The sequence below is a fragment of the Podarcis melisellensis genome (genome assembly GCF_964234715.1).
Source record: "Podarcis melisellensis genome assembly, chromosome: 16".
Lineage (NCBI taxonomy): Eukaryota > Metazoa > Chordata > Lepidosauria > Squamata > Lacertidae > Podarcis > Podarcis melisellensis.
In genome coordinates this window covers 12,810,254-12,826,349 of record NC_138533.1, presented here as the reverse complement: position 1 = coordinate 12,826,349, position 16,096 = coordinate 12,810,254, and the positions used below count along the sequence as shown (strand labels likewise).

At 53.6% G+C, this 16,096-nt stretch overlaps 1 protein-coding gene across 14 annotated transcripts in view; it reads left to right on the top strand.

Annotated features, from left to right (window-relative positions):
* MARK2 (microtubule affinity regulating kinase 2) overlaps positions 1-16,018 on the top strand; it is a 111,553-nt gene extending 95,535 nt beyond the window's left edge. For 5 of the 14 annotated variants that reach the window (XM_081891421.1, XM_081891432.1, XM_081891428.1 and 2 more), the window contains exons 13-19: positions 699-877; positions 1,825-1,922; positions 5,384-5,542; positions 6,911-7,162; positions 9,475-9,501; positions 12,567-12,611; positions 12,919-16,018. In XM_081891421.1, coding sequence (XP_081747547.1) covers positions 699-877; positions 1,825-1,922; positions 5,384-5,542; positions 6,911-7,162; positions 9,475-9,501; positions 12,567-12,611; positions 12,919-13,276 — 1,118 coding nt within the window. In that variant the 3' untranslated portion in view covers positions 13,277-16,018. The remainder of the gene's footprint in view (positions 1-698; positions 878-1,824; positions 1,923-5,383; positions 5,543-6,910; positions 7,163-9,474; positions 9,502-12,566; positions 12,612-12,918) is intronic. The other 9 variants (XM_081891430.1, XM_081891434.1, XM_081891422.1 and 6 more) reach the window with 7 other exon arrangements.
* Positions 16,019-16,096: the final 78 nt, after the last annotated feature.

Below are 16,096 nucleotides of genomic sequence, written 5' to 3'. Positions count from 1 at the left end.
AAGCTGCCTCAGAAGTTCATCTTCTGAGGCATGTTCGAATACGGAAGCAGCTACTTCCGGGTTTTCGGTGTTTGAGTTTCGAAAGGTTTGTCAACAGAGATGTTCAAAACTTGACGTTCCACTGTATTAAAATTATTACTACTGCTACTTCTACTACTACTGCCACTACTCTGCTCATCTGACTGGGTCTGCCTATTCAACAAGGAGGCATAATTTTTTTTATGTGAGATGGGGAATGTGCATCCGTACAGGCTATTTTACATTCACCAGGCACTGTGGGGACTAAGATTCTGAGATCCAGCAAGGAGAGCTGGAAAACTAAACTGGGATGTTTGTGTGTGTGTTTTTAATTACACGGTTATATTTTCCCTCCTGCTTTATGTAGCTCATGACTGCAGCCATGCAGGTTATTTAAAACTCCTGACGGTTTTTAATCTCCCTCTCCCCGCATTGGGGTGCAGGGAATTTTCCAGTTGCTCATTGACTCCTTAGAAGAGAGAGGCCTTCCTTCCTTCCTTCCTTCCTTCCTTCCTTCCTTCCTTCCTTCCTTCCTTCCTTCCTTCCTTCCACACCTGTGAAACAGGGCCCTGCCCAGAGAGCTTCCCCTTGCTGGGTATCCCTTCCCCAAACCAGACCTCACCACGCTGACTCTTCTTCTCTCTTCCCCCACTCCCTGGCCTCTCTTCTTCCCACCACAGTACCCACCATCCCAACATCCTCCTCGTACTCCAAGAAAACACAGGCAGCCAATGCAGAGAACAAGCGGCCTGAAGAGGAGCGGGAGGCTGGGCGCAACAAGGCCAGCAGCACGGTGAAAGTGCCTGCCAGCCCCCTGCCCAGCCTCGAGAGGAAGAAGAGCACCCCCACACCTTCCACAGTTAGTCCTTTCTTGCTCTGGGGCGGGTGGGGAGGGACTCTTGTCTTGTTGTGGCCTCTTCATGTTTATGACACAGGGAGCTGCGCTTCCGGGTCAGAGGGTTGCTGCAGCAGGGGGGGAACGTGCCATTACCGCACACGAGGAGCTGCTTCCCAGGAGCTGGCCCTCAAATGAATCCTGCCTCTGAACACAGAGGTTCTGTTCAGCTGTCAGCGGGGGTGAAGGGAACCAGGGCATGCTTCTGAGAGTTTAGAGGAGGAGTTTGAGGACTGGAAGACCACAAAAAAGAGGGGGTGCAGAATTAAAGTTTGGGGAAAGTACAGCATCTCCGGGCAGAACTGGGAATGACTCCTGGTCCGAAACTCTGGAGAATTCTAGACAATACTGAGCTAGATGGACCTCAGTAGGTCATTCTCAGTATAAGACAGCCTCCTGTTTTGGGGGAAAGGGCCAGTCAGTGGTAGAACATATGTACTGCATGCAGAAGGTCCCAGGTTCAATCCCTGGTATCTCCAGGTAGGCTTGAGAAAGATCCCCTGCCTCCCTTGCAGCCTCTTGAGAGCTGCTGACAGGGTAGACAATATACTGAGCTAGATCAGTGTTTTCCAAACTTGGGTCTCCAACTGCCTTTGGACTACAATTCCCATCATCCCTGACCAGTGGCCCTGCTATCTAGGGATGATGGGAATTGTAGTCCAAAAACAGCTAGAGACCCAAGTTTGGGAAACACTGAGCTTGATGGACCCTTACGCGTCTCTCTTGTGTAAGGCAGCTTCCTCTATCCCTATGTTATGACTCTCTGGGAGACCTGGGTGCTGACTCAGGTAGCCTAGCTCAGGTAGTCTCTGCAGAAGCAGCAGGCTGGAGCCGCTTAACTCCCTTTCTCTTTCTCTGAAGCGTGGGCAGTGAAGGGCTCATTCTCACTCAGTGTCTCTACCCCTCTGCAGAACAGCGTCCTCTCAACCAGCACAAACCGGAGCCGCAACTCCCCTATGCTGGACCGGGCCAGTTTGGGCCAGAACTCCATCCAGAACGGCAAAGATAGGTAAGGGCTTGGAGCCCAGGCCAGCTTCGTCATGTTGCTTGCCAGATGCAGACATAAAGATGCACTAGGAAGAGAAAACTTCAGTAGTAGAGAGGTGTCCAGCTGTTTTGGGGCAGCGTTGCAGGTGGAGCAAAATGCAGGTGGCTGCACAGGGCTGTTTTGTGTATGGGTAACAGAGCCGGCCTACCTATGAGGCAAGGCGAGGCGACCACCTCAGGCAACAGGGCTCACCAAGGCTGCAGATCCTGGTGTTGATATTCCCCGACCCCTGGTGGGGAGCAGGGCACCATTTTGAGGTCCATCTCAGCTGCCAATATGTCTTGGCTAGCCCTGATGGGTCATGCATTTCTTAATGCAGGGTGTGTGGCGGGGAGAGAGAGAGCCATCCCTGGAATGTACCATTAGAGATTGCAAGATGGTGGCCGAGGCATGTGTTTGAATCCTCAAGGGTGGGAATTCCTGCACTGAGAAAGCCAACATATCAAGAGGCAACAGTCAGCCGAAAGCCTTCTCCTTGGCATGACAACTTTTCTGTCTGCAGGCACCTTTGTAATGCAAAGGAGGCAAGTGATTGCCTCCACCAGCAGTCTGTAATAGGGGCAATCCTAAAATTGGAGAGGTCATTGTGAGGCCATCCAGCGCAGTGCTGGAAATCAACTTCAGAGAGAACAGCTGACTATGCAGCCTCAGCTGGAAGGTCAGACCTGCCTTGTCAGTTCTCTGTTCAGCTGGGCAAAGCCACAGTTGCTGCCTGGCTGGACTGCATGATTGAAAGCCACCAAACAGATCTGCACATGCATGCATGAACCTTTGCCTCTGGTTCCCTTATTTCCCCTCCCAAGTCACGGATGGAGATCCTATGGCCTCTCAGATATTGCTGGACTCCAGCTCCCAATGTCTCTGACCATTGCCTGTGCTGCCTGGGACTGATGGGAGTTGGAGTCCAACAACACCTGGAGGGCCACAGATTCCCCATCCCTGCTCTAATCCCATATGGTTTTAAGAATATTAGGAATGCGCTGCATACTTAAAACTGATTTTAACAGTAGTTCCTGGGACAGAGGAAGCAGTGCTCACGTTTCAAAGAGTTCTCCCCAACTGTACCAAGCTGTGGTTCCCTGGGTTTTTGTGGCGCAGCCATTGCATTTACACAGGCTCAGAGGCGGTGGCTCCAAACTGCCTGGGTTGTCTGCCTTATCTGTCAGTGGTCCATTCTCTTCTCCCCTGCTCCCCAAACACAGTCCTCAAAGAACGGAGCTGCATCCTGGTAGAGGCAAGGTGGGATTATGAGCTAGTTTGGAATACTTCAGAAGTGTTGAAAGATGATTTGTAGCATTGTTCTGCCAATTGATTGAGAGAGGGGAGATGGCTGTGGGTATTGCTGGGGGAGGGTGCTTCTGTTCTTTCTTTCTGTCTGGTTCAGCAGCGGCAGCAGTAGCCTGAACCACATGTCCTGGATCTGGAGCAACAATGTTCACCCTCCAGCCCATAGTTAGCCCTGCCAAAGGGAAACCAGCCTTCCTCTATAGGGTCCCTTCCTCAACCAAGCAATCTGCTCCCTGCAGAGTTCTCCTTTCTCTGCCCCACCTTCTCCCCAGAGAATTCTGCAGCATTGTAGGAGCATCTCCTCCTATGATCTCTCTCGCCTGCCCCCCCCCCCACGGCAGTCTGAAGTGGTGGAGCTCAAACACAGCTTGAGCCACTTCAGAGAGAACTAGGCAAATATTAGACCTTCCCTACAACGTAGCCTTTTTAAATGAGCCGGATGCATCTTGAACTGTGGACCCTCTGCAGTTAAGGCCAGTCCGGTGCTTGTTGATCCCATCACCACCCTTGCGTCAGCACACCTCCAGGTCTTAGGCTACTAGCTACTAGCCTGCAGGGTTTATTTCATCAGCTGAAAAGGCTACTACCCTGTGTTTCCACACTGGCCGTGGAGGAGAGGAAGCCCTACCCACCCAAGGGGACTGACGGGAAGAATGGAGGGACCCATTTTTTTCTGCCAACCAGCTCACTCGCCTGGACGGGATCCTGGTCTCCTGTGTCTACCAAAAGAGTTGCTAAATCCACAGCTGGTCTTAAGCTCTCCTCACTTTTCCTACTTCCGATACGGCTCAGAAGAAGCAGCCCTGCTTGTCCTCTTCATTTCTCATCCATTATGGACACGCACATAACATAACATGCATAGATACATACAAGCAAAACCCGTTTTCTTTTTGCTTGAGAACATTGGCTCTCTCTTTTTAGGGTCTAACTGCCATGGTGTCCCGTCCCCCACCCGACCCCAGCACGATTCCCTCCACATCCATTCCCACTCTTGCATCAAGGTTGTTCCTGACACATATACACATATACCGGGTTGTATATTGTATATTTGCTCTTCCTCCCCTTCCCCGGGACATCCATGTACCTAGTAGTGGCTGTATCCATGGTGAGAAAGGGATGGGTTGGGGAGGGGGAGATCCAGGGCCTTCTTCCTTCAGCTGAAATGATTAGAAGCAGCCCAGTTTCATTGAGCAAGGGCAAGCACGTGGATGTGGTCTGAGCTGCCAAACAGACAGATTGATTATTTGACAGCACGTGCCGTATCCAAAGCTGAAGGTGGAGGATCCGCTGCCTTTCCTCCCCCCGCCATACAATCCTGCAATGAGGCCCCAGCTGCAGCATGGCCCTACCGGGGTGAGTCGGGGCCTTTGGAGAATAAAGGGGCCCTTCCCCCTTTCTTGCAGAAAGCATTAGGGTCAAGCAAGGGAACAGCATCGGAGACAGACACATGCAAGAAAAGGAAAGGTTTGCTGCAAGGCCCTTGAGTGGCCCCTCCTGCCTGGGAGGAAAATGACTGGCAGAGAGACAAGAGCCCCTGGTGCCGCCTCCTGGCTGGGCTTCCATTTTGCTTTTTTGTTTTAGCCTGTTTTGTTATAAAAGGGTTCTTTTTAATAAACGTGCATTGGTTCCGTTTTGCAAATGCCCTAAATCACTTTAAGGACTCCAGTCAAAAAGCGGAATATAAATCCAGTCATTCGACAAACGTGGCTGTTGATGAAAGAATGCAGATCAGTTAGCGAGAGGAGTTCTGCGTTTCCATGCCCGTTGGGTGAGAATAATCAGTGCATTGCTACTTTGGCAGTCTGTTCAGAGCCCACCCATCCCCATCTTGTGCACAGTCCCAAGTACCTTTCCTTGTAACATGACTTTTTTAATTATTATTCCTGGGGGCTTGGGAATAAATCCACCTGAGACTCATACAACGAGGAACTCTCCTTGAAACGGGGCAAACGAGATGTTGGGCGCAGTGGGTAGGGTGGCACCTGCCTGCTAGACTGGGAGTCTGTTTGGGTCAGCTACGGATACAGCCAGCCGCCTTCCCTGATTTTTTCCCTCCACCCTCCACCCCATCCCTCCTTTTTTAAACATCTGCTTCTCCCCTGCTTGTGTTTTCTTTCCTCCCCTCACCCCCCTAGCCTAACCACTCCAGGCTCCAGGGCTTCTACCGCTTCAGCTTCCGCCGCCGTGAGCTCTGCGCGCCCGCGACAGCACCAGAAATCCATGTCTGCCTCGGTGCACCCCTCCAAGCCCGCGCTGCCCCCCTCCGACAATAACTGTGAGGCGCAGCGACCCAGGCAAGTGGGCAGCTCTGCGTGCCTTGTGTCCTCCGTCCCCTGCCCACCCCTAGGGCTCTCCAACATTTTTGTGTCTTCCGCCTGCTCCGCACCCTGGAGCCATGTCTCTCTTTTTGCCCTTCCCCAGTGCGCTCGCTCAGGGCCTGGAGGTAAGTAGAGGGGGACAGCCAAATGTTTTGGGGTTGGAAGGATTGTGGTGCCTTGGAGGGCAACTTGGTGCCCTGCAGCTGTTTTTTGGAAAAGCTGACTTGTAGGATGTGACAGGAATATTCTCCCGCCACCACCACAAAACCAAGGAGGCACAGGCACAGCACTAATGCAGGGGGAACAGGGCTGCCTGGTAGAAAGTAGAACAGGCATCCTTTCCAACTTCAGGTAATGGCAGGTTGGATGGCTTGAAAGGAGTCTGAGAACAAGATCAGAAGCTTCCAGTTAGTTGCCTGTCCTCTCCAAGCAGAAAAAGGACAATTGGAGCCTTCTGAACCCTTCCCCTTCTTTTGTATTCAGCTCTGTTTGTCTCTACTTCACCAGCTGGGGTTCAGGCAAGCGGCTCTTTAACCTCATCTCCAGGGTCAACAGCAACAGCAGATGCTATTAGCAAGTATCCTCTCCAGGAGACTCATTCCTGTCAGCTTGTTGTTGTTGTGCCCTCCCTGCCAGCGCAAAAGGCTAGTCTTCACACTGAGGACTAGGGGCTTTGGAAATCTTTTCCCTTTACCCAAGCTGGTGCATGAGTGAGCAGCGGAACAAGCTGAGATTTGAAGTGGCCAGAAATGGCAAAGGGGGCGGGGCTTCTGCACCTTTCACAATTGTGTAGAAGAGGGGATTTCAGCAGGTGAGGTTTAATTAAAGGTGTAGGGGCCCCATCCTCTCCTCCCCCACCTGGTGCCCTTACTTGAAATTGCAGGCCCTTCAGCCCATTCTCAGTTCAAAATATGGGTTGTTTATTCATTTATTTTTAAGCGTTGGCTGCCAACGAGGTATCTGCTGCACATGTTGGGTTTAAGCAACCACAGCCTTGTGGGGAGCTGCCAATATTCCGCCTGCAATTATTCTGCAGTCTTAAACTAGGCTGCAGACCCATTTTAACAGGCTCACCATTTTTTGAGAACTCCTCCTGGAATTTCAGGAGACCTCTTCATATAATCTCAGCTGTGCGGTTCTTTGTAGAACTCCCCTTGTGTTTCCTCCCACCCCCACAAGCAGAACACCACCTCCCAGAATCCTCTGGGGTGCAAAGGCCATAACCCTTGAATGTGGCTTGCCTCAAAGACTTTTCCTGTTCAGCCCAGGCAGAGGAGTGTTCCTGGATGGCGAGCAAGTAGGGTCGCTGACTGTTGTCTTCTCTACTCTTCCCCCTCCCCACAGCACTGCACCCCAGAGGGTCCCCGTCGCCTCTCCCTCGGCCCACAACATCAGCAGTGCCCTCCCGGAGCGCACCAACTTCCCGCGGGGCGTCTCCAGCCGCAGCACTTTCCATGCCGGGCAGCTCCGGCAGGTCCGGGACCAGCAGAACCTCCCCTACGGCCTCACGCCCGCATCGCCCTCCGGGAACAGCCAAGGCAGGAGGGGGGCCTCAGGGAGCATCTTCAGCAAGTTCACCTCCAAGTTCGTGCGCAGGTGAGCAGGGAAGTGGGCAGGGGTGGGCGGAAGAGGAGCCGCCGTCCTTTTTTAGCCCTTTCCAAATCTGTAGCTGGTATTCTCTGCCGATTGGAAACAACTCCAGGATTGCTTGAGATATGTGCTTTGGGGGTTCCGTTTGGGGGTGAGAGGTGAATGCAAGCCACCCTCCCCTGCTCCCCCAGGGCGCAGCATGAAGGCTCACTACCTCATGTGTATATGTGTGTTGTGCACAGCCAGGCCCACCCTCATAAGTACCCCTCTTCCCCACCCCACACCAAGGATGTCCTTGTGACCCCAGCCGCCTCCTTTTCGTCTTGCATCTCTCCTCCCTGCCCCCACCGTGTTGCTGCACAGAACCAGCACAGGGGCAGGAGTGTCAGCTGCCTTCCTTGGCCGGATCCTTTCCAAACTGTGCTTGGAAGGGGTTGGAGAGGACTAGCCTCCTAATTAAGCTTGGGGCACCCCATTTTTTCTGTAGCATTCAACCAAGAGGGATGTGTGTGTGTTTGCATGTGTTTATATGTGTGAATGTAGGGGTGGAGAACCCCTTTCCTGCCTTTCAGCTCCCTCCTGATATTGGAGCATTGAGCAGCAGAGAAGAGGCCCCTCTCAAAGGACGTCTACAGACAAATGGGCTCAGACGCAAGGGAGCGCACCTGGACCAGGGATGCTTGGGGAGAACCATGGCTCATTTAGACAGTGTCTGCATTGCATGCAGAAGGTCTCAGGTTTGATCCCCAGTTTCCAGTAGGTCTGGGAGTTGTCCCCTGTTGGAAACCCTGAAGAGCCATTTCTGGCCAGCAGAGACAAGGTTTGGGGGAGCCTTTGACCTTTCAGGTATTGCTGAACTTCAACTCCCATCGTCCTTTGCTCATTAGCCATTCTTCTAGGGGCTGCTGGGAGTTGTAGTTCAGCAACATGGGTGGGGCCAAAGGCTCCTCACACCTGTTGTAGGTGATACGGCGCTAGGTGGATCAATAGCCTGACTTGCTCCATGGCAACTTCCTGTGCTTCCCTGATGTGTTAAGACCAATCAGAAGGTGCCACTTTGGAGAGAGGCATTCTGGGAATGGAGATCAGAAGAGCGGGCTGAAGGTCACCTTCCTCCTGGCAACTGCAGAGCTCAAGGCCATGGAGGAACCACCTTGCGCTCTCCCCAAGAGCATGCACATGCCGCCTTATGCGCTCCTCCCCGGGAATTCCCATTTCTGCTTGCAGCTCAGAAAAGGAGACCAGCAGAGTCTCAGCTGAGCCGCAGAGCAAGCCAGGCCTGCCTCCCACACCCTCCGATGGCACCCCAGACACTGCTTCTGTTGTGGCTCCTGCAGTGACTTGGGGTGCTGTGAAGGCCGCAAAGCTGAGGGTGGGTGGGAGCCGCCTCGCCTGCAGCCCAGCCGTCCCAGGGGTGGGGGGTGGACCAGGATTTAGCAGAGCAGCCCAGATGGTGAGGGTGGCAACCAAGCTCATTTCCAGGGTTCCCCGATGCTTCTCCATCCCCTTCCAAGCGACAGGATGGAGGAGATGCCTTCTGGACCCTGTCAGTACCAGCTGCCTTCTGTGGTGAGGATCCAGCCAGGGAGGTCTTGCAGCTGGGGTCTGCTCGAACCTGTCCCTCAAGGCAGCTTTTTTGTGGTGTGTGTATATGTGTGTGTGAATATGTCTCAAAATGGCTTCTCTCTTTCCCGTACAGCCCTGAGAGGGGATGGGCTGTGAGATGGGGCACAGTTTCCTGGCAAAGCCTTTTGTCTCAATTGGAGGGAGGGGGTGTTTTATGGTGCATGACGGGGGAGCCATTCTGTACAGCCCAGCGCCTCCTGCCCCCAACCCCTTTCCCTCTTTGCTGTAAGTGTTTAACCTGCCCCTCCACCGCACCCCCAGCTTCTGTTCCCAGCTTTGTGGGGAGAGTTAGGCTGTGTCAGCACTGGGGACGAGGGGGGCAGCCAAGTGCCTCTGGGGTCCTGCCCTCCCCCCTCCCTCCCTCCCCCTCTGCAAGGTTCCAGCACCAATGGGAGGGGGGCAGTGGGAGCCCCAGCTCAGCCCTCCTCCCTCCGGCCTGTCTCTGTCTGAAGCAAAGGAGGCTCTTCAGATTCCCAAGTTTGCAGGGAGGAGGGAGCTAAGGTCGAGGAGGGTTGTGAGGCGGTGGGGTTGTGGGGGCCTTGCTGTGACACCCACCGCCAATTACTATTTTAGGGAGGGAGGTTGGGGCGCCCTGGCCTGCTCCCGCGCGGCTGGCACTCCTGTCACTCGGTCATTTGCGCACTCGCTCACCCACCCACCCACCGTTTCCCCTCCTTTTTTTTTCCTTTTAGAAATCTGTCTTTCAGGTTTGCCAGAAGGTAGGCGTTCATCACTCTGGTTTTGTTCTGTCCTCCTCCTCCTCCTCCTGTGCAGTACTAACCTCCTCCCTGCCGGCTTCTTCCTCTCCTCTCCCTGCCCCCCCCTTCTGTGCCTTCTGGCTGCTAATGGTGTCTGTGTGTGCGTGTGTGTGTCTGTGTGTGTGTCTGTGTGTGTGCACAGAGCATGCTTAAAGGGACAGCGGGGGGGGGGGCTTGTTACCTCCCTGCCTCTGGGATGTGGGGTGGAGAAAGACCCCCATTGGCTCTGGCCTGCCTCTCAGCCGCCTGCAAATGAGCTGGCCTGGGACTTGGTGGGGAGGAGGGTGGGCAGGGGAAGCCGCAGAGGTTGCTTGCTCACCCGGTGCTGGGCCTCCTCCTCCTCCACTTGGGCATGCTGTCTCTTTAAAGGTGCCTGCCATCTTCCTTGGTCCCCCAGGCTGGGCCTCTGATCTTTAACCGAAACCCTTCTCTTCCCCCCCCCCGCCTTTCTCTTTCACACACGCCCACCCACCCCCCAACCCAACTAATCCCCTTTCTCCCTGCATGGTGGTGGTTAGGAGGCGCTGGGCTGTCGCTCTGCCTCTATTGCTTGCAGCTGCCTTGAGGGTTCAGGGCGGACATGTGGGGAGACGGTTGCCTCGGAATCTGCATGGCCCCAAAGAGCAGATATTATTATCCTGTGGCAGGTTTTGAGCACAATCTGGAAGATAGTAGCAGTCGGTGTGTTGGGGGTGGGCTTCCTTTCTCCTCCCCCCACCCCCCACCCCCGTTGTAGTAGGTAGCCTTTTTATCCTGTTCTTTTTTAGAAAGGGGGAGGTTGCTAGTCCTCATGGGAACAAATCTGCAGAAAGTGTCAGCAGGTTCCACTTTAAAAGACTGTGGGTTTTTGCTTGTTTCTTTGGACATCCCAGGGCACAGGACAGAATGTGAACCCTACATACCTCTTCGGTTCTGGCGTGTTCCAAAAACCCTGGCCTTCCTCATTCAGTCTACTTCACCTTTTTTATTGTTTCAAGTTATGCTGAACATCTAACAGATTTCTCTCTTTGGGGGGGTGGGTCAGGAAGGAACGTTGTCTCCTGGGTAAAATTGACTAAAAGTGGGGGTTGGGTGGGCAAGCAAGTGCTTTAAAACCTTAGCATTGTGGAGCTACTTGCCATAAGATGGATGACCAGGGATGGGGAGGAGAACAGAGTGGTTGAGCAGAGGGCTGTGCTAGAAATGACCTCCTGATCCCGTGGACCATAAGAGGCAGCTGCAGCTGCTGTATTAAAGGCTTGTGGGGGTGTGTGAAGGTTTCTCCATTGTTTGATTCCCCCCATCCTCCGCCCCTACCCCACCTCCTGCCTGGTGATGGTGGATGAGCAGAGAAGGAAGCACACTGGTGATGAGGAAGCAAGTTGCTTGCTTGCCCCCTCCCTCATCTGAGCTGGCATGAGGGAGCTCCATTGGCTGTTGAAAGTCACATGGCTTAGTGATGGATGGATGTGGCTGGAATATTTAAGGATAGCAAGGAGTGGGGGGCCTGTGGCACTCCAGGTGTTAATAGCTGCTTGCTCCCGCCTTCCCCAGCCAGCATGGCCAGTGGTCAGGCGTGGAGGGACTTGTAGTAGTTCCACAAAATCTGGAAGGCCCCCGGTGTATATGGCTCTTTATCCCCCAGAAAGGGGTACCCAGAATGGCAAGCAGTAAATATCAGCAATACCAAAAAACAAAACAAAGAAAGAGACAGAGCTCAAAATGTCTGCTTAAACAAAAAATCTGGGCAGTTTAAAAGGCCAGCATCACTTGGCCTCAACGCCAGGAAGAGCTTTGAGGAGTTGCTTTAAAAAATAAATCCAGAAGTGGTGCTTTGTATAACCAAAACCAAATTAAAAGGGTGCATGCTACTAAACGTTCGGAGCCTGAATCCAGTGAAGCAGCAGCTTTGATAAAATTGGCTCTCAATGTCACAAAACCATTCTCCCAGGACAGCCCATTGGGCTGCTTAAAAACCTGATGGAAACCAAAGTGTTTTTAGTATGCCATCTCGAGACTCGTAAGTGGATTCCGCAAACTGTGAAGCCACCGTGGCAAGGGTTGTGCTCTTCCTTCGCTCTTGCATGGTGGTGCCATCAGCACGCTCCCCTCATTTGCTGGTCTCAGTGGGCAGGTGGGTTATGATGCAAGTTTCTATGAAGCGGGTGCAGAGTTGGGCACAGTGTATTTTTAGGCTTGGAAGTGGTGCTCAGATGAGAGGGGAAGCACCTCCCAAGCCATTTACTTTATATTCCAATAATGTCTAGAATTCCTAGAGCATGATTTCCCCCACAGGGAAAAAGACTGTAGTTCCATAGTAGGTCATCTGCCTTGCATGCAGAAAGTCCCAGGTTCAATCCCTAGCAGCATCTCCAGGTAGGGCCAGGAGAGACTCCCTGCCTGAAACTCTGGAGAGCTGCTGCCAGCCAGTGTAGACTGTACTGGGCTAGATGGACCAGTGGTATGACTCCGTATAAGGCAGCTTCCTATATACTGATTTTCGAGTGTTAATGTGTACATTCTCTTCGTGGTCCTTGCAGCAACCCTGTAAGGTAGGCTAGTGGTGGTATTGCAGGTGGAGGCCGAGAGAGATCATGGCTCATTTTGCAAGTCTGTGGCAGAGGTATGCTTTGAGCTGGTGATCACAGCACAGCCTCTTCCCCTGCCACTCCAGCTCCAGCTTCTCTTCTCTTCCCTTGCCTGGCTGTGGCTTCTACTTGTGCTGAGGGACCAGGGAGAGAGGTGCCGCTGCGCATCCCACACCTGCAACCAGCCAGCCCAGATGCCCTCCTCCTCACCACCATGTTGGCAAAATGCACTTCCCAGCATGCCGCGCAGAGTGTTGCATGCCAGGGGCCTGTGGGCTTGGCATCAGCCCTCATGACGCCCTCACCAGCCCCTTCCGTGTCTTGAGTTGCCCCCCGCCCTGCCCCACCTGCCAGAGATGCACACTCGTCCCCCTGCCCCCTGGGAGAAAAGGAGAGCAGGTGTAGGAGCTGCTGACTGGAGGGTGCCTGATACCTTGTTCTCCTGCTCTGTTTTTTGAGGAACCTGCATGAGCCCGAAAGCAAAGACCGTGTGGAGACGCTCAGGTGAGATGCAGCCAGTGTCACGGGGACTCCTCCAGCTTTTGGGGGAAGCCTTTGCTCCACTCTGTCTGTTTCTCCAGCAGGGCCAGGCTGCTCCCTGGCACCTCCTCTCCGTCTCCTCCGTGTGCCTGTCTCTCTCTCCTGTTGCTCCCAAACTACTACTTGGCGTCTCTCTGTGTGTGTGCGCTTGTGTGTCTCTCTCCCCTCTCCAGCTCTCGGTTGCCGACCAGGCTTGGCTTCTGGGGGCAGCTGAAGGGGCCGAGTGGGGAGGGCGCCCTTCTCCGCTCACTGTCTCGCTCTCCCCTCTCAGGCCTCACATGGTGGGCAGCAGCGGCGACAAGGAGCGGGACGAGAACCGGGAGGCCAAGCCGCGCTCGCTGCGCTTCACCTGGAGCATGAAGACGACGAGCTCCATGGAGCCCAACGAGATGATGAAGGAGATCCGGAAAGTACTGGACGCTAACAACTGCCAGTGCGAGCTGCAGGAGAAGTACATGCTTCTGTGCATGCACGGAGCGCCGGGCCACGAGGCCTTTGTCCAGTGGGAGATGGAGGTGTGCAAGCTCCCCCGCCTCTCCCTCAACGGTGTCCGCTTCAAGCGGATATCGGGCACCTCCATGGCCTTCAAGAACATTGCCTCAAAAATCGCCAACGAACTGAAGCTTTAACAGGCCCCCCGGGGGGGCCCAGCCTGCACGCGCATGGGGTGGGGGTTAGGAGTAAAAAGCTGCAATTTTAACTCTGGAAGGGTTTATTTTTCGATACCCTGGTGCAGGACGGAGATTGGGGGGGGCAGGGAAAGGGGGCGGCAGCTGGATGTTTGGGGACATCCCCCCTCTCCATCACTCCCCCCCCGCTGCTGGATCGCCATGGAGACAGAGTGCGTGGGGTAGTGGCTGGCAGCCACCCAGCCCGTCTCCGTGGCAACAGTAGTGGGAGCGTACCAAGGGCTGTTGGTCTCTATAGTGACTGTGTTGGGGGGCATCCCTTTTGGTCTCCGTGGCGACCATGGTACTTTCCTTTATTTCTTTTTTTGTTGTTGCACATGAGACAGGGTTTTAAATTTTTACCAAACACAGCAAAAAGCAAAGATGGGGAGATAAGTGGACACCCCGCCCCCTCAACTGCCAGAGCTCGCCCTCCCCCACAATGCCTTTTACCTCCCACAATGCCTTTCACTCGCACCCTCCTCTCCCGCTCCTTGTGTTGGTGGTGGGCTTTCAGCTGCCGAGTGTGTGCTTGCTCATGCCCTGGGAGAGTTGGGCTTTCCTAAGGGCATAATGGTGCCAGTGGTTCTCCCTCTGGGTTTCCCCCGTCAGGCCAGTGATGGACGGTGGTGGGTTCGGACGGTTCTGCGGTCGCCCTCTCCTCCCCTTCCTACTGTCGGCCAGTTCTGCTCCCAGAGATCAGGGCCTGTTTTTAGCAAGGCCGTTGGAAGGAGCACTGTCCTCCAATTTGCTGCTCTTCTGGCAAGGGTCCTGAGACCCCCTATAAAAAGAGTGGGGTGGAGATTCTAGCCATGCATATGGTTGCCTCCCACCTTGGAAAAGCAAAGGGTGGGGAGTGTCCCAAGCCACAGCGGTCCGTTTCTTCACCTCTGACCACCTCCCTCCCCAGCAATTCTCTTCCCTGCAAGCTCCAGGAGCAACAGCATAAAGCTAGCAAGGGCTTCTGGGAGCAGAGCATTCCTTTGTTCAGCCCGAGCCAGTTTCTTTTATGGGCTTTTGACAGCTTGCACAGCATCATGGTTAGAACTGCTGTCCCATCAGTCTTGCTGGTGCCTTGCTTGTTGGTTCTGATCCCAAGCCTCCACACACCCCCCCCCTTCTCCAGCACTTCCAGGCTAAGATAACTTTCAGCATGTTTCTTCCTGACCCAGGATGCTCTGGAACACACCAGACCTTGGCCACCAACTTTGCACACGTGTTCATACTTGGCTTCTTTTCCTCTGTGCCCAAGAGTGGCTTGGGCTGTTATTAAAGCAAGTGGCACCATCTGCCTGTGGGGAGAGTTGCCTGAAGCGTCATTAGCTGGGGGAACAGCTATTTTTGCCCCAGTCTTTCCATTATGGAAGACGACATACACAGGTCATGCTGATGTTTGGGGGCAAGAGCTTTGTGGTGGGGTATGTAGGGTGGGGCCTCTGTTAACACTCTCCCTGCCCAGGTAGTGGTTGCAGCAGTGGCCACCAGTATCTTACCAGTATGGTGGAAGATAAGGGGAGCTCCCCCCTCCCATTTACCTCCTTCCCTGCATCTACAAAAGCAGGATAGCACAGCCTGCCCTTCCTTCCCATTTGACAAGCCGGCTTTTCCCCTCCTCTTTCCAAAGCACAAGAGAAAAATGGGACCGTGGCTGCAATTACCTCTCTTGTTCCTCCCTTCACCCCACCACCCCTCAAGATGGGTTTCTTCCATTGTCATATCACCACTTGAGAATGTATTTTCAATCCTCTTTGGGGTGGTTGGGCTCCCCACCCTGGCAGTCTGTACTGAGCTCCTTCAACCCCACCACTGTCACACACACACACACACACACACAAATCTGGTTTGTATATAACTGTACTGATACCTCGGTTTTGTGAGTGGTTACTTTTTTTTTTAATTCTGATCACAAAATGCCTTTTTTAAAAAAAAGAAAAAATCATGTCCCTTTTTTGTTCATCCCCCTACCCCCCCTCTAGGGACGCTGCCGTTTGATGTAGTTTTACAGGTTCTAGATTAAAACTTTCCAGAAAGTACCTGCCTGGCCTTGGCTTCCTCTGTTCCCACCTCCCTCCCCAAGCACTTTGCCTGGAGATGTGCTTCCACTCCCTGGGAGGCTACAAGCCTTGGTACCGTCCTGTCAAGAGTGGGTGGGGGTGGCTCCATGGGGTTGTGGTGATGGGAAGCAAGGCCTAGGTGCAGCTGTTCCAAATGCCCAGTGGTTCCCCTTGAACGTGGAATGCTAATTCTGTGCCCCCTTTGCGTGATTTCTTTTTGCTCTGTGCCCTGACCAGGCAACAGTTGGTGAAGGAACTGATTAAGAGGGGCAGTGTGGCACTCACAACATAAAATGCTGTGGCCTGCTGTGATACCCTGAACTGTTTTTGTATTCTGAGGAGATGCAGTGTTCCACAAGAGGCTCCCTCTGTCCCTGTTACAGCAGGGCCAATTGCTAAAGGCTCTGGGAGTGGCAATTTTGATGTCACCGCATATGCAATTCCTTCTGGCCTTTGCTGTGTTCATCTTGCTGAGACTGGCAGGACTCATCCTGGGCAAAGCTATCTCTGTGACAGGATCAGAGCACCTTTTGGAAGACCATGCCTGGGAGGAGGCTGACGGGGCAAAGACCTCCTTCCTCTTGCTTGTGACCAAGTAGCTTGCCTGATTCTCCCCTTTCCATTCTTATTAAAAGCCAAAGAAGAAAAATCATAAGCTCCAGACCTGTTTTTCAGAAGGGGAGGGGGAAGCCTTATCTCCGACATGCATCTTGAGACATGACAGCCC